Raw genomic sequence first — 24,018 nt, forward strand, 5'->3', positions numbered from 1 at the left:
TCACTTGGGTTATACAAGTGAAGCATCAGAGACACAGGACAGTCTGTGGATGCACGTCTTCCAAGAGAAGGTGTTGCTCTTCCTCACTTGTTTAATCCAATACACTTATCCCAACGCCCACAACAGCATCTGGTTATGGCCTCTTTAGTGATGCCACCTCCAGGCTGACCCAAATAAGCATCAGTGTTGTTCCATGTGCAGGTTTGCAGTGCTGGAAGGACTGGCCAGAGGAGAGAGGTGCTGGAGACCCAGATTCTGGATTTTATCAACTGGAGGAGAAATACCAGCAGCCAGGCTGAGGGAGGGGATCCCAGCCCTCCTGCCTGGCCAGTGAAAGGCTCTAGGCATGCCAGTATGTCCTGCTTCCTTGACTTCCAGTCTGTTCTTCACAGCAAATCATGGTTTGCTCTCACAGAGAGGTGTAGAATTATCCCTCCCCACTGACTGGATAATATCTGGGATAACCTGGAGTGATAATCCAAAAGGATGGGGCTTGGAAGGTGTCCTTGCCCATGGCAGAGAAGTAGAACAAGATGGGCTTTAAGGTCCCTTCCAACCCAAACCCCTCTGTGACTACACTGGGAGTGCTGTGGACTCTCCGAACGGACAAGAGGCCAACAGAGGGATCTGCACATCTGCACCACTGGGCACTGCCAGTGGCACAGAATTACTGAGTCCAAGAGCTGGATTCTGCCCCCAGGGTGGAGCAGCGCTGAGCAGAGCGTGAGCTGGGCGAGGGGCGGCTGAGAGCAGCCCTGCTGGAGGGGTCTGGGGGTGCTGCTTGGCAGCAGCTCAGCAGGAGCCGCGGCCAGGAGGGCAGATGCCATCCTGGGGACAGCCAGCACAGCGTGGCCAGCGGGTCAGGACAGGGGATGGTCCGGCCGTGCTCGGCACCGGGGCGGCCTCACCCAGTGCGCTCGGGGGTGGAGATGGTGGGAAGGTGCTGGAGCGTGTCCAGAAGAGGAGAACCACGCTGGGGCTGGGGCTGGAAGGTGTGACCTGGGAGGAGGCTGAGGGCTCTGGGCTTGTCTGGTTGGAGAGGAGGAGGCTGAGGGACAACCTTATCCCCCTCTGCAGCTTCCTGAGGAGGGGGCATGCAGAGGGAAGTGCTGATCTCGTGGGAATGCTGATCTCAAAGCAGGGCTGGGGGAGGTTCAGGCTGGACATTAGGAAGTGTTTCTTTATAGAGCATCTGATCAAATACTGCCCCAGGCTTCCTGGAGGTGGTTGATGCCCCAGACTGTCAGTGTTTAAGAGGCATTTGAGCAGTGGTGTAACTTCAGGGCAGCCCTGAACTGGTCAAGGCACTTGGACCAGATGATTGTCATAAGTTCCTTCCAGCTGAACTGTTCTATGTTAACATGGAGGGGTTTGTTGGTTTTATGTGCTACAGTCTCTTTTGTGATTTATGGTTTGTTTTACAAAACCACATTGTCACCAGTTGCTACAGAGAGCACTGTGTCATTCATCTTCTGGCTTACTGGTGTTTGCTAGTCATATCTGTGTTTACTGATACGTGTTACTCTTAACCCAGGCTCTCTTGTATCCAAATGAAGCAGGTGGTGATAAGAAAGAGCCCGGGGATCTGCCAAAGGTAAATAATATCACTAACCTGACAACCTTTTACAACAAAAGGATATTTTCTGTCAACATGGGCAGAGCAGAGGATGTCAGCAGAGCTGACACTCTTTGACACTCTTTCCCACAATCTTCTCCAGGCTAGACAGGGATTTGAGCAGCCTGGCCTCATGGAAGGTGTCCCCTGCCCATGGCAGCAGGGTTGGAAGAAGATGAGCTTCCAACCCAAACCTTCCTGTGATTCTCCTGGACTGCCTGGGTGAGCTGTGGGACAGGTAATAAGATGGCTCAGGCTGTGCTCAGAGGATGCCAGTTGATGGATTTTACTCAGGTATACTGGTTTGGGAAGCATTACTGGATGCCATGGGGGTAGGAAAGGTGGTGTCTTAGGCAGTAGCCATCTTCTCCACTACCTGCTTTTCAGTGATGTTGGCTCTTCCACAGAGCAGTGAAATAAATGTTGCATCCAGAGCCTTGTTCTTCGAAGAAAAACCATCCTAAAGAGTGTTTTCTTCTGTTTTAAGGCAGAACACAACCTCTACAAGGCTGCACACTGTCAAATTGCGCTAAGGATGCTGGCTTGTGCTCAGCAACACATGGCAATGTCCTTCTCAATACAGTTCTAGGATCACACTGCTCTCAGCTTGGCCACAAAAATACTTTTGACAGAAATACCTCCATGTGTTCCATGGCCTGCCAGTATTTAGTCCTGCTCTGCACTCTTGTCCGTTCAACCCTTTCTTTCCACAGTGGTTCTGTAATAGACTATGAACACGAAGAAAAGTTCCAATAGGAATTTATTACATTACAGCAGGCAAAGCAAAGGCAAATACAGCGCTGGACGGCAGGGGAGTCTCGCTCCACCAACTGCCGTGCCTTGGCAGGTTTTTCAGTCTTGCTTTTATCTTGCTTCTTTCCTCCGATGATGTATGTGTGACGTGTTGCTGGGAGGGTCTCTTTCTGTCCCTCGGTGGTTGCAGAGATGAAGGCTGTAGTTGTAAGCTGGAATTCCTGAAACTTAAAGCTGATTAAGCAAGTAGAGAAGGAATGAGCAAGGGTCTGTTTGCCTATCAGCTTAGATAGTGACATAGTAACTTCTTGTTATCTTGAGTTATTTGATCTCCAGTGAACAAAAAATAGTTAATGTTTATCACAATTCCCCCATTTCTCTTGTTCTTACTTATTTTTGTTCACTGTATCTTTGCAGTTCTTGTCTAGCTAACTCTAAAGTTTTTAAATTTTCTTCTTCAGGTATCTGATCATACTTAGTCTTAAGAAGCATAAGATGTGCCGCTTCTAGCCGGCTTTTCACTATAGTAATTAGTTTATTAAATATACATGGTCTAAAGTCTGCTTGCAAATATTTATTATGCCCTCCCCTGGGTGTCTAGTCAGAGGCGATTGTTTCACAGCCCTAATATCTACAAAAATATTCCCTAGGATAATTACAATATCCTTTACTGTGATTTGAGCTTGGGCACATGTAAAATTCTGTTAGGTTCAGTACTTTTTTACAATGATTTATGTTGGTCAGATCACACAATTTTACTCTGAAACTGGGTGCTCCTACAGTAGTTACAGTTTGCAAAATCTCATTGTCATCCCATCGCCATAGTGACCATTTAAAGGGTTGGTGTGGTAGATTGTCTAAGGCATTAATCCCTCCTAAGTATAACATCATCAAAAGAAAAGTAATCGGCTGGGTCACGTGGTGAGCATCATTGGGGGCATAGGAATGGGAGTATATCTGAGGATTGTTCCATTTCATAGACTGCAACCTGTCTCTCTGCCCAGGGTCCTTGCTCTTATTCTTATTCTTGAGGCAATTCCTCAAATATTGTTTTGTTGTCCCACTCTGGGGTTTCTTTCCTCCACAGCTTTTTACCCCTCTGCCTTTCCTGTCGACTCGGTTGCCTCGAGCCACAGGGGGTACCATCTTCTCGGCAGCAGGGATATTCTTCAGGAGGTCCCCGGGGGCGACTCTGTTGCCTCTTGACATAGGAATCCCAGTTCCGATACTTAACCGGGGGTGTATCACACTGGATTCCTTTTAGGCGTGTGCGGCAGGTGCAGTCAACAATTTCAGCTATGAACGGGATGGGTTCATTAGGGTGATAACAATAATATTTTGGTTTAATCCCTAATGCAAAAATCTTCTACCACTCTTCTGATTCTCTTACTAATCTCTCATATTTAACTTTATATTCTAGAATCTAATCAGTTATGTTCTGCTGCAATACCCAACAGGGGCTGCAAATTCCTCTAGGGGGGGTCCTCGCCTACAATGACTCCACTACCTGTCCCCGCAGATTTTACAAATATAACAAACAAAGGGATAACAATTGCACTCTGGGTCTCTACACTTTATCTTAACATCAGAGTTACAAATTAATCTTTCTTCTGTGTAGTGTGGTTCTGGTGCATATTTTACACGGTGTCCATTCATTGATGATCTCTCCTCTGGATCCGTAACTTCACGTCTCCAGGATTGCTTGTTACTTGCTACTCAGGAGTCGGTTTGCTCACTGGCCCTTTAATTCTGCTAGCATGGGTCCCTTTTTTTTTTGCTGTTCTGACTGCAGTATCTGTAGTAAGCAATACAAGGTAAGGGCCCTCCCATTGTGGGGCCAAGGTTGCTTCTTTCCAGGACTTTATCATTACTCAATCTCCTGGTTGCACCTGGTGCAGTTTCAAATCTAGTGGGGGTCTCTGAGCTAACCTTCCCTTATTCTATAGATTTTCCCTATATTTCATTAGGCTGGTAATGTATACATTCATATTTTGATCCCTCAACTTTGGATGATCTTGCGGTTCCTCTATATTGTAGGGCATTCCATACAACATTTCAAATGGAGATATTCCCATATCCGATCTAGGTTGTGTCCGGATATTAGCAATGCTAATGGTAGGCATTTTACCCATGACAGTTTGGTCTCAATCACAAGTTTGGTCAATTGTTTTTTAATTTCTCTATTCATTCTTTTTACTCTTCTTGAACTTTGGGGGTGCCAGGGGGTGTGATAATCCTATTGTATTCCCATTATTGCCATGGTTTCCTTAATTATTTTGGATGTAAAGTGGGGGCCTCTGTCTGAGTCAATGGTTTCCGTGACCCCATATCTGGGAATAATCTGCTCTAATAGGGTCTTGATCACTGTTTGTGCCGTTGCTCTTGCCGTAGGGAATGCCTCTACATAATGGGTTAGGTGATCCACTATTACTAATAGATATTTATACCTCCCAGTCTTTGGTAACTCAGTAAAGTCTAGTTGGCTGTTAGCAAATGGCCGGTATGCTGTAGGTCATCCCCCCATTAAGGTTTTTCTTAAATTGGCCTTATTTACCTTTAGGCAGGTAACGCACCCCTCACTACCTGCTTTGCTAAGTCATCTGCCCCAATACACATATGTTTGGTGGCAAATTGATCTACTAATGCTTGTGCCCCGCAATGTGTTTTGCTATGTATTCTCCTCATAATATCCATAGCTATGGATTTAGGCAGTACAGTTCTATTATTCTCTGGAAGTCGCCATTCCCCTTCTGGGTCTTCTCTCAACCCCATTCTTTTCATTTTCTCTTTTTCTTGCATAGTAAAGCTATATATCTTTTGCAAATTCCCTCTGCTCTCACGCTCTTTTCTTTCAGCCTTCGGATCTTCCTGGGGGGTAGATTGTGACGTCTGTAAAGCAGCCCTTCTTGCTTCTTGATCTGCTGCATTATTTCCCCTGCTTTTAAAATCTAATCCCTTTTGATGCCCTTTCAGGTGAACAACAGCAATTTTCTTAGGTCCCCTCAAGGCCTTCAGCAGTTTCTTGATTAGATCCTGGTGAACTAGGTTTTTTTTTTTTTTTTTTTTCCTGGGAGTTTATCAACCCCCGTTCTTCCCATATTTTCCTAAAAGTGTGTATAATCCTATAGGCATATTTTGAGTCAGTATAGATGGTACCTGATTTATCCTTCAACAACTGCAATGCTCGCAGTACAGCATAAAGTTCACAGGCCTGCGCCGACCAAGATCCACTTAGAAGGCCTGATTCGATAACTGCAAGTCCTTCTCCCCCAACTATTGCATAGCCAGAGACCTTTTTTCCATTAATTACTCGCGATGAGCTATCTACAAACAACCTACCCCCCTCTGGGGAGATGGGGTACTGTTTAACCCTTATCGGTGTCTCTGGATCTTTAATGATTACCGAGAAGGGGGGTATATTCAACCTTCCTACACTATCAGGAGTGTACCATACTTCTGAGTTAATTTTTTCCTCATCCTCTACCCTCAAGGGACAGAGTTTTATTTTGATTTCCTCATTTACTACTTCTATATTAATACCCATTTCTATAATTAAGTCTCTCCCTAACAAATTATAATCTGCTTCTGGTACCAGCAGAAGGTTCCCTATTCCCATTTTGGACCTCGATTCCACCAGTACATTCTTAATAACAGGGACTTCAAAGGGCTCCCCCTTTGCCCCTACCACTTGAGCAGTTTCCTTTGATATCTTACATCCCTCTGGTAGTACCTGGACTGTCGATCGCTCAGCTCCAGTATCTACTAAAAACTTAAATTCCTGCTGCTGAGGACCTATTTTTAATTTTATCAAGGGCTCTTGATGTTTCCGTGTCCCCAGCAAATGAAGCCCCTGACTCCGTCAGTCCTCTTTGAAGACTCTCTCATCCCTGAGCCGCTTCCTGCAGTTTCTCCGAAAGTGTCCTTTATTTCCACAGTAGAAACATACGCCTCCATTCTTTTCCTCTACTCGGAGAACCCCTCCCCTATTTCTCTGGGCCACTTGACTTGTTTTGGGAGGGGCATCAATTCTCCTAGTTTCTCTTACTGCTGCCACCATCATTCTTACTTGTCTCTTGTGACTCTCTTCATCTCTTCTCACACATACCTTCTGTGCTTCCTTCAATAGCTCATCTAGGTCTCTATCTTGCCAATTATCTAATTTTTCTAACTTCTTTCTGATATCTTCCCACGATTTAGCCACAAATTGTGTTTTTAGTAGTGCTTGCTCTAACGGTGTCTCAGGATCTAAGCCCGAGTACATTTGCAGGTTTTTTTTCTCAAGCGTTCTAGCTAATCCGTAGGTGTCTCCTCCTTTTTCTGTCTCTCATTAAATGCTTTGTTGATGTTCTGCCCCCTAGGCACCGCTTCCCGGATCCCCTGTACTATTATCCCCCTCAGATCCTGCATATTGATTCTGTGATCCTGCTGCTGATGATTCCAATTGGGATCTTGCACAGGCCACTTGGTGTCTGCTAAAGGTCCTTGTGCATGTTGTGAATCTCATATCTGCATCCTCGCTCGTCTAATCATATTTCTTTCCTCGGCCGTGAAGAGAATATTTAATATGGCTTGCAACTCGCCCCAAGTATAAATACTGGGTCCCAAAAATTGGTCCAGTCTCTCGGCCACCCCCAAAGGATCTTCCAGGAGGCTCCCCATCTCCCTCTTAAATTCCCGAACATCCCCAGAACTTAAAGGTACTGAAACAAACCCTATCGCTGGGTGAGGTCCCTGGCCCCCCCCACAGGCATTTCTCTTAGGGGATATAGGTTATGCTGTCTAGCCCGACCTCGGGTTATGGGTCCCTGCACTTCCTTGGGGGGCTCGGGATTATTTCTTGCTTCTTGAGGCTCCACTGGAGGTGCATCCGGAATCTGGGGGTTCTGAGGGGGTATGTAAGTGGGTGGGATCAGTAAGGCTTCTTCCTCTTTACTCCTGTCTTTCTTTCGTCCTCCCTCTTTGAGGGGAAACAGGAGCACTTCACCCCCAGGTCTTGTAACCCATACATTAGCATATTCACTTTCTTCCTGACTAACAGGAATTTTAGTGTTTACCCACAAGTTGAGTTTTTGCCTCACCCAATCTTCTGATGATCCAAAAATAGGCAAAAAAAATATTCCAGGAAATCTCCTTTCCACCCTATACTACTACACAATAATGGATCATTTTAGCTTTATCTTTACCCCCTGTGTTAGGGTAATGTATCCAATTGTCTAATATGAACCCCAGTGGGCTATCTGTTTTATGGGAGTAGAGGGCCTGCTCTTCCCCTGTCCCATCTTCTGGAGTGCCCTCACACAAGCGTGGTGCGGAAATCACTCGCTTCCCCTTGTTCGTGGCTCACGCCCTCTCGGGCAATGAGAACCGCACTACTGAGGGTCCACAATCACTTGGAAAATCCGAGCTGCCGGTTCTCCTCTCACTCACACACACACTCGCAGCACTCCAGGATACCCGACCCAGACCGAACGGAATCTTCCACACAGATACTCGCGCGTCTTGCGTCTTCGTCCGGACCTTTGTGCACAAAGTTTATAGGGTCTGCCGGCCTCCTTTGCCTAATGCTTTGAATTTAGGTTCGTCGGTCCAACCGAGACAGGAATTGGGTCTACCTGGGCCGCCGACTGATCGGCGGGGCGCCCCCCAGGCAGAACCAAAAGTCCTATCTTGCAGGTGGATCCGAGTCACAGCACCAAATTGTAATAGACTATGAACACGAAGAAAAGTTCCAATAGGAATTTATTACATTACAGCAGGCAAAGCAAAGGCAAATACAGCGCTGGACGGCAGGGGAGTCTCGCTCCACCAACTGCCGTGAATTGGCAGGTTTTTCAGTCTTGCTTTTATCTTGCTTCTTTCCTCCGATGATGTATGTGTGACGTGTTGCTGGGAGGGTCTCTTTCTGTCCCTCGGTGGTCGCAGAGATGAAGGCTGTAGTTGTAAGCTGGAATTCCTGAAACTTAAAGCTGATTAAGCAAGTAGAGAAGGAATGAGCAAGGGTCTGTTTGCCTATCAGCTTAGATAGTGACATAGTAACTTCTTGTTATCTTGAGTTATTTGATCTCCAGTGAACAAAAAATAGTTAATGTTTATCACAGTTCATTCCCCACCTCTCCCTTCATCCCTTAGGATAAGTCACAGAGGAGCTGATTGTCCTCTTCCGGGGTGAAGTGAACAACACCATCATTTGCAAAGAGGAAGAATTTTGTCATGGAAATGGTGGTCAGGCTTTGGAAGGGGCTGCCCAGGGAGGTGGTGGAGTCCCCATGCCTGGAAGTGTTCAAGGAATACCTGCATGTGGCACTCAGTGCTCTGGGGTGGGTGACAAGGTGGGGATCGGTCACAGGCTGAACTCAATGGTCTTGGAGGTCTCTTCCAATCCAAATGGTTCTGGAATTCTGTGGCTCTGTGGAAAGAGAAGACAGCCTGTGCAACACAGTCAGCTTGTGGGGTGATGAAAAAATATGGGAAGTCCATGATGTCATTGGAAGAGAAATATGCAGGATTTGCTTTCTGCCAGGCTAGGCTGATGCAGCTAGTTCTTTCCAGATAAGGCTGTTGTTATCTTCTGCCCTTTTCCTACACCATTCTTTCTTTTTTCCCCCCTAAAACTACTGACCATCACTGTGTAAAATACAGACTTTCCACGTGAAAGGCCCTTTTTGGGAAGTGGAACTTTCCATAATTCTCTTTTTCAGCTGTGTACGGAGGGGGTGCTCAGGAGGCAGACACACAGCCCTGTGCTGTGGCTGGGGAAGTTCTGGCACAGCTCCATTTAACCACCTTCCTTACACATGAAGATCCTAGAGCTCCATGTAAGTTTTACTGTTTCACTAAACAATAGAGCCTGAGGGCATACAAGGGGGTTGTTAGTGTAGAGTTATTTTATCTTTCCTAGACCTTACTTCTGTGTTCTCAGTGATGCTTTCACATAGTGGTGCACTGTTGTTTTAGGAGGGACAGGGTGGGTGTACGTGTATGTGTATTTTTAGAAAGAATCATTGTGACAGGAATTTCTTGTCCAAAATTCTGATTTTTCTGAGATGGACTTAAATACTAGAATGCTGTGGATGCTCCACACTTAGAACCAGTGGTCTTCTGGCACAGTAAGGACTTGCCTCTCTACTGGTTTTTTCTCTCTCTGTACAGGTTTATGGCTGGGATAGAGTTAATTTTCTTCACAGTGGCCAGTCTGGATCTCTGTTTGGATCAGTGATGGAAGCGCAGGAATGTTGTAGCTGTTGCTGAGTGGTGCTTGCACAACATCAAGGTCTTTTCTGCTCCTCACCCTGCCCCACCAGTGTGGAGCTGGGGTGTGCAAGGAGCTGAGAGGGGCCACTGCTGACCCTGACTGACCACAGAGGCCTCCACACCATAGGAGGATGTGCTCAGCTATAAAAGCTGGGGAGGGAGGAGGAAGGGGGTTGTTTCCAAGTCACCATTACACGTAATGGAGCCCAGCTTTCCTGGGATGGCCGAACACCTGCCTGCGTCGGGAAGCAGGGAATGAATTCCTTTTGATTTGCTTGCATGTGCAAGTTTTGCTTTACCTGTTAAACTGCCCTTATCACTACCCACGAGTTTTTGCACTTTGACTTTCTGATTCTCCCCATCTCGCTGCAAGGGGCCAACCTCCCCCAGGGCCTGACCCCCGACAGGAAGCAGAGGCAGGATGGAATGATGAACCGCACCCCAGCCTCCTGTGTCACCTGGCTGCCCTTCCCTGCCCCAGTTTCTGAGCAGCCCACCTCCACATGAAGACGGGTGTTCGTGCCTGGCACCGGTTATTTTCTTTTGGCGTTACCAAAGCTGACGATTCATGTACAATGCCCCAGGAGAGAGCAATGAATCAACTGTAAAAGTGTAAAAAATGGGCTTTTGTGATCCATGGGCTCCACCAGCTCCTGAGCGAGAAATGGCACAGCTGACGTGTGTAATGTAACAGGAGAAAGAGGTCGCTGCGACGCGCCCCCCCTGCCAGCAGCAGCTGGTGCTATGCCAAGAGTAACCCTAGGAATTCTCCATAAAAGAGCACATTGACTCAGGTTCTACCAAGAAACTCGAGGAAAGCAACCCTACACCTTGCTAATCTCTGCATCTCGGTTAAGCACTGGAGCTGGGGCTGGTCTGGGGAAGCTGTGATTTAAAAAGAAATGCTCTGTGTTTGGGTGCTCTGGAAATGTAGCAACGTAGGTGAAGGAACCTGGAGTGCTGAGGATTTGGCTGTTGGTGGGGCACGTTGGGCCAACAGCATACAAGGGTCAGAAAAGTGGCGCTGTGTGTGGGGAGGGAAAGGGGATCACCAGGAGGTGCATGGAACACGGCATGGCTATAAAAGGCCAAAGAAACAACTCAATCCCCTCTAATCCAGGCTGGGAACTGTGGGTACGCTTTTTGTCGCCCAAATGGAGAGTGCATTGGCTTCATCTCTGTGGGGAGATGACTGCAGACCTGCAGGACATTCTGCTCTCCCAGGGCAAACTGCAGCCATCAAACCCAGTTTGTGAAATGCTGGTGTACAGCAGCCTCAGTGGAATCTAAAATTCCTGCATAATATGAATTGTAATAGTTGTTAATAACAGCAGAGGTAAAGCATAAAGTAATGCCCCTTTTGGGGCAAGATTTCTCCCTCCCAAGGCCTGGATACAGCCAAGTCTGCTAAGCTCTTAACCTCCAGCTACAATAATTGCATTTTTACCAAAAAGTTTGAAGTCTAAATGTTGTAAGAGGAATTTTGCATAGGTGAACACCATTCTTGTTTTGCTGTCGTCCCTAATTTGCTCTTGCCGAATGTGTCTGGCAGGGAATTCCTGTCCTTACCCTCTGAGCGAGAAGCAGATAAAAGGGACAGCAGGCACTGACCATGGCCCCTGGCAGTGTCATGTTGTGCCGGGTGACAAAGGTCCAGTGCCATCCACCAGCCCCCTGCCTGGATCCTGCTGTGAGCCCCGGGCAGAAGGGGGGAGGAGAGAAAGGGATCCCCTCAAAGGAATCCCGGTTAAACCTTTCCTTCCCGCCAAAGCTGCTGTAAATGCCGTGTCCCGAGGCAGCTTTTTGTACCTGTGTCAATGTCCTGCCCTACCAGCGCTTTTCATGGCTTATTAATTAACTCCCACCCACTCCTGGGAGCACCTAGCCACTCCCTTTGTCCTCACCTATCCCAGCCATTTATAGCAGTGAAGGGATGCTAGAAATAGAGACGTGGTCACTAAGAGCCAGAGGAGACAAACAGGCGCTCAAGTCGATTTGCAAAGGAGATATTTCCCAGCTCGCAGCAGCATGAAAAGCCCTGGGTGCACTCCAAGGTAAGGGCAGAGGGAGCTGGGTGCTTGGGGTACTGAACTAAAACTTGCTTTGCAGGAAGGTCTAGTTCAAGTAATCCCTGGAAGTTGTTAATAACATATAGAGTTAGTTACAATTTGCTGCAGGAAGGGATTCATTTTGCCGTTAGTGTTTCTTGCCTGTGTTCCGGGTCTTTTAATTAAAAAGAACCTCGTTAGTTTGATGCAGATGTCTGTTATTTTCAGCTGAAGCCAAAGGAACAAGAAGGGGGTCCCAAGGTTTAAATCATCTATAGCTACACCTCTAATAGAGGTCGTTTTCCGTGTTTTCTTCCCAGAGGGGAAATAGCACAGCACAAGCTGGAAAGGCAAGCGGAACCTCTGGCACCAGCCCTGCCGAGTGCTCCATGGGTTTTTCAGCTTCTTAGAATTTTGTGTTTTAGCATTCAGCTCCCAACTGCTTATCAAAGGTCTTCCAGGTTTGTTCAGGTAACTTCAGTGCAACATTCGAGTTGGGGCTTTCTCTCTTGAGCTTTGCTCCGCCAGAGCTTAGAGGTATTTCGAACCTGAACAATTCTGTGATGCTGTGCAGGCCGGGGACTTGCAGTGTTGTGACAAAGGGGTTGTGTGACACTTAAGGGAACACAGCTTAAAACTCCCACAGAGATGTGTCAGCGTGACGGGGGCCAAGCGGGGGTGAAACCCCAGGGCAGGTTTGCAGACATAGAATCAGAATATTCTGAGCTGGAAGAGATCCACAGGGATCATCGAGTGCAACTCCTCGTCCTGCAAAGGACAACCCCAAATACCACACCAAGTGCGTGAGAGCATTTTCCAAATGCTTCTTGATATTCTCATAATTTCCATTACATGTACTTGAAGCATAAAGAGTCTGAAGTGTAATCATTCTCGGCAGACTTTCAAACAGTTGTCATGTCTTATTTGTTCTGGAATGAGTACTGGAAGCAGGGTCTGGTAGCAAATCCCACACGGGCCCTGTTGGGGAGGATGAAGCCAGAAAGCCCTATAAATATGACTGCTTAGATTCTGAGAATGTGAAACCTGTGAGATAGAATTGAAAGTAAGTTTTGATGTTTGAGGTGTCCTAGCTACTGGATGTCTGGGAAAACAGTTCTGTGACCAGCTGAAGGTCACCTGCAGCCAGACCCAGAGGTCAGATGGAATGTCCTGTCTCACCCCAATGTATGGTTCATCCCACACCTGTACCCCTCCCCTGAAGTATCAGGTATCTGTAACCCCATTGGCACAAGCCCTGTTCCAGCCCACGTTGAAGCCCCCTGATAAGGGGGCTGCGAGGGTGGGTTGGTCTCTTTGCTCTTTCCCTGGCACCCTTCCCCGAGGACTTTCCTCTCCCTACCTCTCCCTACCTCTCCCTTCCCCCACCTCCCCAGGCCTTGCACGAGCTGCGCCTGGCAACTCAGAGCAAGGCCTCATATCCTTTACAATAAACCTGATCTTCTAAAACCCAGCTTCAGAGATCTCTCTTCTACATTCATCCACACTGTCCTGGAGTCTACAGCAGAGAAGTAATTTCTACAGGGCCCTGTGCTGTTTTCTGGGAGAGCAGTCACACTGTGTTCAAAACAGTGTATATGCTCCAGGTGAAGATCCTACACAATTTCTGTCAGTAGAAACCCAGCAACATTTCAAGAGCTCACTTGTTTCCAAGCACAAGATGTGCAGAAATGCTGGCAGCTTGTTGTAAGAGGAGGGAAAGGTGCCATCAGTTTGCTCCATGAGAAATTTGTTTATTCAGCCACCTTATTCCCACAGAGTGTGTGGAGATGTCACTGGAGCCAGTGACAGCCCTGCAAGTGCAACTGTGGGTGGCAGAGCCCAGGGGGTGATGGGGACACAACTCCCTGCAGTGGTCAGGCACAGGACTCCATCAGTGCACTGGCCTGCACCCTGTGTACCTGCAACCCTCCTCTCATCCCCAGGGTCTCCATTTTCCTACACTCCTCCCTGGGGATCACCTCAATCCCTGCTCTTGGCTCTTCCTCTGGACTCCTTCCTCGCTCACCTTTGCTGGGCTGAGATGCAGCAGCGTTCCCTCCATGTCACCACTCCCTGCTTGTTCCCTGGGCTGGAAGGCAGATATCTTCTTTTCCTTCCTTCCTTCCTTCCTTCCTTCCTTCCTTCCTTCCTTCCTTCCTTCCTTCCTTCCTTCCTTCCTTCCTTCCTTCCTTCCTTCCTTCCTTCCTTCCTTCCTTCCTTCCTTCCTTCCTTCCATCCATCCATCCATCCATGCACCCCTCCATCCCAGGCACAGGAACAAGCACCATGCCATGGTAATGCATTGTTTGTCACCCCTGGGACAAGAAGCCTGCCATTTCTGCGTGGGGACTGGCACCTGCATGGACTGTGTCCTGCAGAGCTCAGTCACACTTGCTCCTTAAAACTGACCATTCCAGGAAGTAACCGTAGTTTTGGCCTAGATGAGCCAAAACTTCATTCCCCGCTGTGTCTCCAGCTAGCTGTTGTTCGGTTTGGGGCACCTCCAGACCAAATGGGTCTACTGAGAGCATTCACTTAGGCTGGGGGTGAGCTTGGTGTGCTGAATGTGTCTGAATATTTGGAGGCAGAATGGCACCGTGTAATCCTTTATTTAAGTAAACAACTATTAAAATATTGTGGGTTGGCTTGAGGTGATAAGGTGCAGAGGTCTACAGAGAATGTCTTCTTGCAGCAGGAGGGATTGATAGTTCTTCTAGAGCACGTTGTGATCTGGATCTGCCTTCAGGATGATTTTGGGTGTATGTGATTTGTTTACCCCGTAAAACATCATTCAGAGTTGCCATTTTGGGGACACTATCTAAATTAATAAACAGACTGTTACTGCACCCATTGAACTCAACAGAAAAGGTGCAGCAGGAGGATGACAAATGAGGAAGGATCACCAGGCAGACAGGGTGACGTGCCTTGGAAAACCACCACACATATGGCGGCTTCAGTTTAAATGGAAGATCAGAAATTAGGAAATCCTGATGAAATCTTGCCTGCAGGTCTGTCTTGAAACTCTTTGTGCAGAAGCTGTGCTGCAAATTTCTGTCAGAGCTTGGTACCAGCTATGGCTGAGGGTCTTCCCTGGCTTTGGGAAGGGCTCTTGGAGGAAGGCCTGAAGGCTTCCTTGTTCCCTTTGGAGAGTGGAAACCACGAGTGTGACCCATACCATGCTGTAAATTGGGATTATGTCTTCTCAAAACAGTGTGAAGCCTGAGTCAGATCTGCTGCATTTTGAGCATGTCTGCAAACATGAGATTCACACAGAGCCAAAAAAGCTTCTAGGACGAGAGAAGTCAGATCAAACTCGGTGGTGAAAAATTCCTTTCAGGTGGGCATCAAACCTTCAAAAGATCCTCTCTGTATCCCAGCTGAGTGCACTGGTGATGATCATGGTACCATAGGATGGTTTGAGTTTGAAGAGACATTAAAGACCATCCCATTCCAACCCCCTGCAATGTGCAGGGACACCTTGATACATCGTGGTTGCTTAATTAGTGCTGGAAAAGACTCCTCCCTCGTCATTATTCCCATTGGATAAGTGGGGTGTAATAAATCCGTTACAGGTGCTGTTGGGTTATTTGATTTTCTATCTTTAAAAATCCTATTTATATTGCAAAAGAAACTCAGTTTAGTGGTTTTTTCCCAGTCCTCATTTTCTTCTGGAGTGAAGTGATTACAAGAGCCGCTCAGGTTTCTCGCCAGGGAAGTCTTTATATCCCTACAAAAGGCTCGTTTTCTGGTGAATAATCTAGGAGTTTGAATAGTGAATGAGCTCTAAAGGCCAAAAAAAACCAAAAGAAAAGCAAAACAGAAGGCAGCCAAGCAGAGCAGGAGGCTGTGGGAGGAGCTTAGGCTCTGCCTGAAGTACACTGTGTCTTGCCAAAGGCCAAAATTAGGAGAGTAATAATGAAAAGTGCAATTTCTCACTGTCTTGCCTCTAACACCAGCACTGCTCACACAGCTTGGGGTCCAAAGGTAGCTGTCAAAAGTGGGATATAAAACTGTGCTCACAGTGATTAAAGTTCCCGAGGGCAAGATGCAAAATGTGGGGGTTTGGGGATTTTTGCTGTTGGATAAAAATCCATTGAAACGCTTCTTTTTTTTTCCTGGCATGTCAGGTGTCTCATAATTTTCAGCTTCTGCCTTGGACTTAGCTGCCTCTCAGGATTCTTCCATATGAATTACAGGTAAGTGAGGCAGAAGCAAGGTTGCACTTTCCTGTGCCTGGAGCAGCTGGGATGTGACCTCTGACGCCTGCTTTTTTTATCATGAGGCTTGAGCTAATGCTCAAAGGGTGATGGCCCAAAACTAGGTCCTATATCCATGTTTGGAGAAGGAATTGAATTAACCGAAGCACAGCCTTTTTGGGACACAATCAGCTGTGTGGGAAAAGGGGATTGAGCTGAAGTCTTTGGTAAGTGAGAATCTGGAGAGGGGGAGAAGTGGAAAGGGAAAAACATCTACACTGGAGGGTTGGGGCTGATTTGGATGCAGCCTTGGGCCAGCTGCAGGTGTGGTGTCAGAGGAGCGCCGGGGTTTGGCTTTGCCAGGTCTCAGAGATGGGGTACGGAGAGTCTCTTTGCCCCACCTGCCACCTTCCTGCAGAATCTCAAAGAGCCACGAGGAGCTGCTGTTCCCTCCCACGCCGTGCCATGCCAAGACAAACGTCATGTTCCTCAAAACCCACAAGACTGCCAGCAGCACTGTGCTCAACATCATGTTCAGGTTTGCAGAGAGGTACAACCTCACCGTCGCTCTCCCTGCTGGCCAGCTCTTCCACCTGGGGTACCCAAGGACTTTCATGGCCCACTTTGTGGAGGGTTTTGAAACCATCGGCCAAAATTACAACATCATGTCCAACCACCTGCGGTTTAACCCCTTGGAGGTAAGGAAGAGCCATGACACCTGAGGAGAAACTTGGCTGGGACAGGACTAACTTCTTCTTCCTCCCACAAATAGGTAAAAAAGGTGATGGCAGCCAACACCTTCTACTTCTCCATCCTGAGGAACCCCATTTCTCTGCTAGAGTCTTCCTACATTTACTACAAGAACAATGTGCCTGCCTTCAGGCTCTCCAAGAACGTGAACGAGTTCCTGGCATCACCCACAAAGTATTACCTCCCAGCAGATTACAGGGAAAACATCTACGCCAGGAACATCATGTGGTTTGACTTCGGCTACGACAACAACGCGGAGGATGACACAAAGTACACCCAGGCCGTCCTGGAGGACATCGAGCAGAACTTCCACCTCATCCTGATAGCAGACTACTTTGATGAGTCCATGATCCTCTTGAAGCACACTTTGTGCTGGGATCTGGATGATGTGGTTTACTTCAAGCTCAATTCCAGAAGCCACAACACTGTCCAGACATTGAGTCCAGAAAGTGAGGAGCAGATAAAAACATGGTGCTCGCTGGACTGGAAGCTCTACCTGCACTTCAACCAGAGCTTCTGGAGGAGAATTGAGGAGACCATAGGGCTCGAGGTGCTGGAAAAGGAGGTGGATCAGCTGCGGGCCAGACAGAAGGAGCTCATGGAGACTTGTCTCTCAGAGCAGGAGGCAGTGAGGAAGGATCACATCAGGAATAGAGCTCTCCTACCTTTCCAGTCAGGGGCTGCAAATATCCTGGGTTACAACCTCAAACAAGACTTGGACAAGAGGACTCTGAGAACCTGCCAGAAACTGGTCATACCAGAGCTCCAGTACACGTCCTACCTTTACGCTGTCCAACACCCACACAAGAGGAGGAAAGAGTTGGGATTGCCATTGCTGTGGGCCAGCCGCCAGGAGGAGACGCAGCCCCCAGTGTCCAACTAGGACATGTGGCAACCCACTGTGGCTTCCCACCGCTTTGCATCGCCCCTTTCTGACCCACAACTGACCCACAGCACTCGTGCCTGAGGGGGAGGCACAGGGGGCTTTCTTTGGGGTCACTAAATTGGTGACTGGTCTCATTTTGGGGACATTGAGCTGGAGGCTTTGTATTGCCTACATCCTGGGTGATCCCACCTGCCTGCTCCTGGCTGGAGAGAGCCGGGCTGGCTGCAGCTGGCCCAGGCATTCCAGCCTCTTAATCATTAATCACGAGCGTGATCATTTGCCTTCATTTGATTTTATTTGATATCCATCGTTACATGAGTGTGGTCACAGCTCACTGGAGCAAGTCCTGACTTTGGAGGGTTTAGGGGACGGGGGGGAAGCGAGGGGAGTGTGACAAGGGGGCACAGTGCTCAAAGAAGCAGGAGAGGTGGTGGGTGTCCCCTCCAGCAGCACCCACACTCAGTGAGGACTAACCACCACACGCTGCTGGAGCTGCCTTTGGTGTGGGAGTCCCAGGCAGGCTGGCTGCCTTGCTCAGTGGCATGTAAGCTGTGCCTCTCACGTGTCACCAGGTGAATGAGCCTCTGTCCCGTGTGGGAGAGGTCAGTGTTCCACTGGAAGGAGATTTTGGGGTTTTGCCCCCTCCCCTGTTCTCGGGCAAGGGTCCCTGGGCATGCACGTTCCTTTGGGTGCAGCATGCCCAAAGCCCTTCATCAGTACATGCTTTTTTGGGGCTCCCCTTGCTGTGTTGGCCAAACCCTCCAGCACGGATTAGGAGGGGATGGAGTGAGGCGCACCGGTGCATCCAGGTCCCTGCTGTAGCCCTGGCCAGCACAAGCAGGAGCAGATGCTGGCTCAGCTTTAAAACACTGCGGTTTGGTCAGTGTAGGTCGGCACTGAGAGATGTGCTGGGAACAGGTGACAAGCTGGGAAGCAGGCTTGATGCTCTCAGGGGGAGAGCGGTGAGAAGCAGAGCCAGGATTTTCCCCAGCTGTGTTAACCAGCCCAGGTGTCCAGCAGGAACAACGCAGATTAACAGCACTTTCACAGTCCAGTGTTTACAGGAACCCTCACTAAAATTAACCCGAGGCTTTGGGAGGCTTTTGTGGCAGCCAGGCGGAGCTGCTGGAGGCACATGTGGTCATCCTGGGCTATCCCAGGGGCCCTTCCCGGGCAGTTTTGCCTCCTCTGACTCAGTTTTCCCCTTGGAGCTTCTGATTAATGATTTGCCGTGATAATTCAGTCAAGCCCTTTTAGCTAAACTTATCACAGAGATGGAATATTGGAATATTGGAATATAAAAAATAGGTATAAAAATATTTTCTTAGTAGTTGATTTCTTTGCAGGTGTGGGTCCTGGGAAGTGTGGGGATCCTGGGAGGGCTGGGGTTCCTGGGAAGTTTGTGGATTCTGTAGTGCTGGGATCCTGGGAGGGCTGGGGCTCTGGGAAGGCTGAGGATCCTGGAAAGGCTGGGCAGGCTGAGGGCCCATGGAGGGTTGGGGTCCTGGGAGGGCTGGGACCATCCGGACCACAGGTCCCAGCGGGATGAACTGTGGTGAACATGGGCTGGAGCCCTGAACAGGGAAGTCTAGCCTCTTCCAGCCTGTGGGCGGAGGGAAACTGAGGCAGGAGATGCAATTCCCCCCCCATGGATCTCCTTGCTTCTCCTGCCGGGGGTCCGAGCAAGGTGTCTCTGCAGCCGCGGAGCCCCCGGCTCTGCCCGGGCCCATAACGGCGCCTTTGTGCCGCGGGCAGCGCCGCTGCTGACTCAGGGATTTCTCCCGGGCACCGCCGTGGGAGCCCCGTGACCCATCGGAGGGGGGACCCTGCCAGGGGACGGGGTGGCGGTGAAGCACTGAGGCGACAGCTCCGTGGAAAGCCGGCGACAGCCACAGCCGGCGTTACTCCGTGGTGGGGCCGAGGGACAGAGGGGACACTGCAGCTGAGCGGCGCCCGGTGAGTGCCTTCGCTTTCTCGGGGGGTGTCGAAACAGCAAAAGGTGCCGATGAAACCACAGGTGAGAGAGGCTCGTGACTGGAGTGGATGCCCTTCTCCTTCTGTAGGGATAATCTTCAGGGAAATATAGGGACATGGAAACTGGGGACAGCTGACCTGTCCCTGAAGGAAAGGCGTTAGGGAACAGCTCCCACCCACTGCCAGGGACAGCGCGGCTGGGGACCCCACTGTCCGTGCTGTGCACCTCAGGCTGCCCCACAGAGGAGGGGGGGACAAGGGGCCGGCTGGGTCCGTTGCACTGGGGGCAGCAGCGGCACAGGAACGCTCCCTGACCCGGTCGCAATGAGCCCGGCTGCTCCGGAGCTCTCGTCTGTGGGCTCTGCCCTCCCAATGCCCGCTAAAAGAGAGCATGGAGCTGCAGGTCTCACCCTGTTCTTTGCCCACTAGCCTTGATTTCCCAGACAAACACCTTAAACATCAAATTCATTTTATTTCATTTTATCCTGGGGTCCTCAGGTCAGCCTCCTCACTGGTACCCTGCGCCCTGATTCACCTCTGAGCTGTGGTGACTCAACAGCGCACACTCGGCCCCTCTCCACCCCAGCCCTGCCCCTCAGCCTCGGCTCCTGGGGGGTTACCCAGACCCAAGCCCACCGAGTTAACCCCCAAACCCTTCCAAGGACAGCCCCGTGCCCCTGGCCGTGCCCAGCGGCCGCTCCCCCCGCCTTCATTCCCCGCCACATCCTTCCGCTGCAGCTGCCATGGGCTCCCGGCACTTCCCGGCCCGGACCGTGCTCTTCGAGAAGGAATCCAACGGTGTCACGTACCGTGTGCCCGCCCTGCTCTACCTGCCCTGCGTGGCCAAGCTGCTGGCGTTTGCCGAGGAGCGGCTCAGCGCCGACGATGCCCACGCCAACCTGCTGGTGCTGCGCCGCGGCACCATCTACGGCAGCTACGTGGAGGTGGGACAGGGGTGCACAGCGGGGACACGCCGGGCTGGGGACAGGCTGGCGGCTGTCCTACGGCGTGGGTGTGCCACGGCCAAGCTCCCGGTGACAGCCACATGGGGAGGGGAGGCTGGGTGAAGGGAATCGCAGGGTCTTGGGTTGATTTTAGTTGGAAGGGACCTCAAAGGCCATCTCATTCCATGTGCTTCTGCTAGCCCAGATTGCTCCAGGCCCTGTCCAACCCAGCCGGGAACACTTCAGGGATGGGGCAGCCACAGCTGCTCTGGGCAAAAAAGTGGGATAGTCCTTATTCCCCTGCGTCCTCTCCTCCTCCTCCTCCTCCTCCTCCCTGGGCAGTGGGAAGACATGCGTGTGCTGGAGACGGCAACACTGCAGCACCATCGGTCGATGAACCCCTGCCCACTCTACGATGAGTTCACGGGCACCCTCTTCCTCTTCTTCATCACGGTGCTGGGCAGGACGCCCGAAGCCTACCAGATTGTCACCGGCCAGAACGTCACCCGCCTCTGCTGTGTCACCAGCGCTGACCAGGGCCTGAGCTGGAGCACGGCCACAGACCTGACGCAGCAGGTCATTGGAGCGACCATCAAAGGTACCCAGCTGCAGGGGCACGAGGAGAGGGGAGAGCAGCCAGCAAGGGGGTTTGGCCTCCTGGAGCTGCCAGTGGCGTTGCTGGGGGTGACTTGGACATAGGAATCCCACAAGCTTCCAAAAAGGTTGGATGAGGAGCTCAAGCAGAGGGGAGAAGGGACGGAGGGAGTATCCCTATCTGTTACTGGGGATGGTAAGAAGATGGAGAAGCCCCACAGCCAAGGGTAGGAGCATGTGTGAGGACAACCGGGCAGCACTGGGCTCTGCTGCCCTCCCAGCCCACCAACTTGGTTCGGCTTGACTTAGGGGAAGCCGTGGGGACCCTTCCACGCTGGGCCAGGCAGGGCACCACGGCCGTCACTCTTCACCCCATCCCATCTCCGCTCCCCAGACTGGGCGACGTTCGCGCTGGGCCCCGGGCATGGGATCCAGCTGCGTTCCGGCCGGCTGCTGGTGCCCGCCTACAGCTACCACATCGACTGCAAGGAGTGCTTTGGGCAGCTCTGCAAGACCACCCCGCACTCCTTCGCCTTCTACAGCGACGACCACGGCCGCCGCTGGCGCTTCGGGGAGTTCATCCCCAACCTGCAGACGGGCGAGTGCCAGCTGGTCTCAGTGGACGAGGAGGACGGATCCAACGTCCTCTACTGCAACGCCCGCAGCCCCCTGGGCTTCAGGGTCCAGGCGCTCAGCACGGACGACGGGGCCGTCTTCCACAGGGGACAGCTGGTCCAGCGGCTGGTGGAGCCGCCCCACGGCTGTCACGGCAGCGTCATTGGCTTCCCCGCGCCCTTGGTGTATGTCCCCGCCGCCCCCCGGGACGCCGCGGTGCCTCTGCGGGGCTCAGATCGCCGGCTGCTCCCTGGGGCGCCCCGGGGCTTTGGGCCCCTGCCCGCCCGACAGGCGGGAGGTGCTGAGCTGCCCGCCGGCAACCGCCGCGAGCCCGATGAGGATTGTCCCGCCCCAGGGCACCACCATGATGCCCACAGTGTCACCTCGGTCCGGGAGGACTCTCCAGCAACCCCCGGCCCCACTCCCTTCTTCCAGGCACCAACATGGATCCTCTACTCCCACCCCACCAGCTCCATGTCGCGGGTGAACATGGGGGTTCACCTGAGCACCTTCCCCAGGGACGCGGAGAGCTGGACAGAGCCCTGGGTCATCTACGAGGGCCCGAGCGCTTACTCGGACCTGGCTTACATGGAGCTGCCCTACAGGGACGCGCCGGTGGCCGGCGGCACGGCCGTCGCCTTCGCCTGCCTCTACGAGAACGGGATGAGATCTCCCTACGAGCAGATCTCCTTCAGCATGTTCACGCTGCACGACGTGCTCCAGAACATCCCCCTGACGGCCGCTGCTCCCCGGCACGGCCGCGGCCCCGCGCGCCACGGGGCGAAGAGGAGGAGGAGGAGGAGCTGCTTCATCTCCTAGAGCCAGCCCCGGTCAGCTCCCCCCACGCCCCAGTGCTGCATCCTGGAGCAGCGACCCATGGGCCGGGTCCTGCCACCATCCAGCACGGCCACATCGCGCAGAGGTGCGTTACTGTCCCCACACTGGGGTTTATCTCATTGTTACCGATGTTTTTTTAATTCTGTTTCGGTTGGGTGGGAAGGTGTTTTCTCCCAGCCCAGCCCCAGGCTCGTCTCCAAGCAAGAGCCACCTCTGGAAACAGATACTGGGGGGCCAGAGCAGCTGTGCAGGGGGGAGGCAGCCGGGGGTGCCTCGTGCCATCCCTCTGTGCCAGGTGGGATGTGGTGCTCCAGCTGTGCCATACCTGATACCACCACCCTGCTCCCAGGGCTTTCCTCCCCTCATAAACAGCTGTGCTATATAAATGTGGTGTATGATGTTAAATTCTTTCTTTTTCATGAAAAGACTTTTTCTCAATGGTGTCAATGTTCTGTTCCTTCATTGTAGCTGGGATGGGGCCGGGTTTTGTATTTGGGCTGATGATAATGAAATGTTTGTGTTGCATTACTTGTCTGTCTGGGCTTTTAGTTTTCTCTCTTCATTACTTTCATTACAATTTATTATTATTATTATTCCAATTATTAAAGTGTTTTTATGTCAAGCCAGGAGATGTCTCACTTTTACCGTACTGATTCTCTCCTCCATCCCACGGGACGGGGGTGAGTGGCAGGGTGGTGCTCAGGTGCCAGCTGGGGTTCAACCACCCCAATGACCCAGTTCATGTTTCATCTGGTCTGGGATTTGTGTTTTTAATGTGCCCTCACTGCTCTCCTCTGACCCTTGTCAGTCTGGGGACAAACACTCTCCCAGCACGGGCAGCTCAGCCCCACGCTGGCTCCTGTGGTTATGGGGAGAGGGTTGAGCACAGGAGTGGGGTCCTGCTCCTGGGAATGAGCAGCAGCTGCTCCTGACACCTGTGTGTGGGTGAACTTCAGGGGGCTACACCTCAATTCCAGCTCTGCCTCCCCCAGCACGACTCCATCCCAGTGCCCCAGCCCGGCTCCTCGGGTCTCCTTCACCTGTCCTGCCCTGTGCAGGTGACAAACACTGCCCTAAATATGAACTGATTACCAAAAGTGCCCAGCTCGTCAGTCTGTGACACCACCATGCCTCATTTTCCACCGGGGTGGGTGGAGGCCGACAAATGACAGCCCGGAGAACAGAAACTTTCAGTTCCCTTGAAGCTACAAAATAGAAGTAAAAGACGAACTAGCGAGTGAGATAAAAGGGTGTAAAAGATGGCACACAGGATGCTAAACACAGCTGGAACCAGTGGAGAAACAGGGAATGAGGAGCGTGGTGACTTTTGTGGCAAAGTTATGTCACAAGAAAGAGCAGCTCCTGCCCTGAGAGAAGTTCAAGGCAAGGTCACAATATCGGGGCACTCAGTGAGTTCAGCCACCAGCCACCCCCCTAGAAAACCCTCTAGGACCAGAAAAGCACTTCCAGGAAGGGGTGGAGGATGGAAATTGGTTCTAGGAAAAGTGATGTTTATGTATTCTCTAGGAAATCCCTTGTAATGAATGTCTGATCA

General features: G+C 50.9%; 2 protein-coding genes across 3 annotated transcripts; both read left to right on the top strand.

The window, feature by feature from the left end:
- Positions 1 to 11,579: 11,579 nt before the first annotated feature.
- Positions 11,580 to 18,811, top strand: GAL3ST2 (galactose-3-O-sulfotransferase 2). The gene is made up of 4 exons (XM_040074888.2): positions 11,580 to 11,673; positions 15,795 to 15,863; positions 16,282 to 16,561; positions 16,636 to 18,811. Exons 1-4 carry the CDS (start codon positions 11,648 to 11,650, stop codon positions 17,494 to 17,496), a joined length of 1,236 nt encoding a protein of 411 aa, XP_039930822.1. The 5' UTR covers positions 11,580 to 11,647; the 3' UTR covers positions 17,497 to 18,811.
- A 529-nt stretch (positions 18,812 to 19,340) lies between these two features.
- Positions 19,341 to 23,026, top strand: NEU4 (neuraminidase 4). Of its 2 annotated transcripts, XM_040074249.1 has the most exons (4): positions 19,341 to 19,455; positions 20,212 to 20,417; positions 20,760 to 21,015; positions 21,406 to 23,026. In XM_040074249.1, exons 2-4 carry the CDS (start codon positions 20,217 to 20,219, stop codon positions 22,443 to 22,445), a joined length of 1,497 nt encoding a protein of 498 aa, XP_039930183.1. In that variant the 5' UTR covers positions 19,341 to 19,455; positions 20,212 to 20,216; the 3' UTR covers positions 22,446 to 23,026. The 2 variants fall into 2 exon arrangements, with proteins under 2 accessions (XP_039930183.1, XP_039930184.1); XM_040074250.1 differs by lacking the exon at positions 19,341 to 19,455 and having other exon boundaries at positions 20,227 to 20,417; positions 20,882 to 21,015.
- Positions 23,027 to 24,018: the final 992 nt, after the last annotated feature.

This window comes from Hirundo rustica, chromosome 10 (genome assembly GCF_015227805.2).
Source record: "Hirundo rustica isolate bHirRus1 chromosome 10, bHirRus1.pri.v3, whole genome shotgun sequence".
Lineage (NCBI taxonomy): Eukaryota > Metazoa > Chordata > Aves > Passeriformes > Hirundinidae > Hirundo > Hirundo rustica.

What these genes read in the sequence shown, in the direction of transcription:
- GAL3ST2 (XM_040074888.2), top strand. Translation starts at nt 11,648, where the DNA reads ATGAAAAGCCCTGGGTGCACTCCAAG. An exon ending in TTCTTCCATATGAATTACAG is followed by an intron (nt 15,864 to 16,281) that starts GTAAGTGAGGCA and finishes ACCTTCCTGCAG; the next exon opens with AATCTCAAAGAGCCACGAGG. An exon ending in TGCGGTTTAACCCCTTGGAG is followed by an intron (nt 16,562 to 16,635) that starts GTAAGGAAGAGC and finishes TCCCACAAATAG; the next exon opens with GTAAAAAAGGTGATGGCAGC.
- NEU4 (XM_040074249.1), top strand. Translation starts at nt 20,217, where the DNA reads ATGGGCTCCCGGCACTTCCCGGCCCGGACCGTGCTCTTCGAGAAGGAA. An exon ending in TCTACGGCAGCTACGTGGAG is followed by an intron (nt 20,418 to 20,759) that starts GTGGGACAGGGG and finishes CTCCCTGGGCAG; the next exon opens with TGGGAAGACATGCGTGTGCT. An exon ending in CATTGGAGCGACCATCAAAG is followed by an intron (nt 21,016 to 21,405) that starts GTACCCAGCTGC and finishes TCCGCTCCCCAG; the next exon opens with ACTGGGCGACGTTCGCGCTG.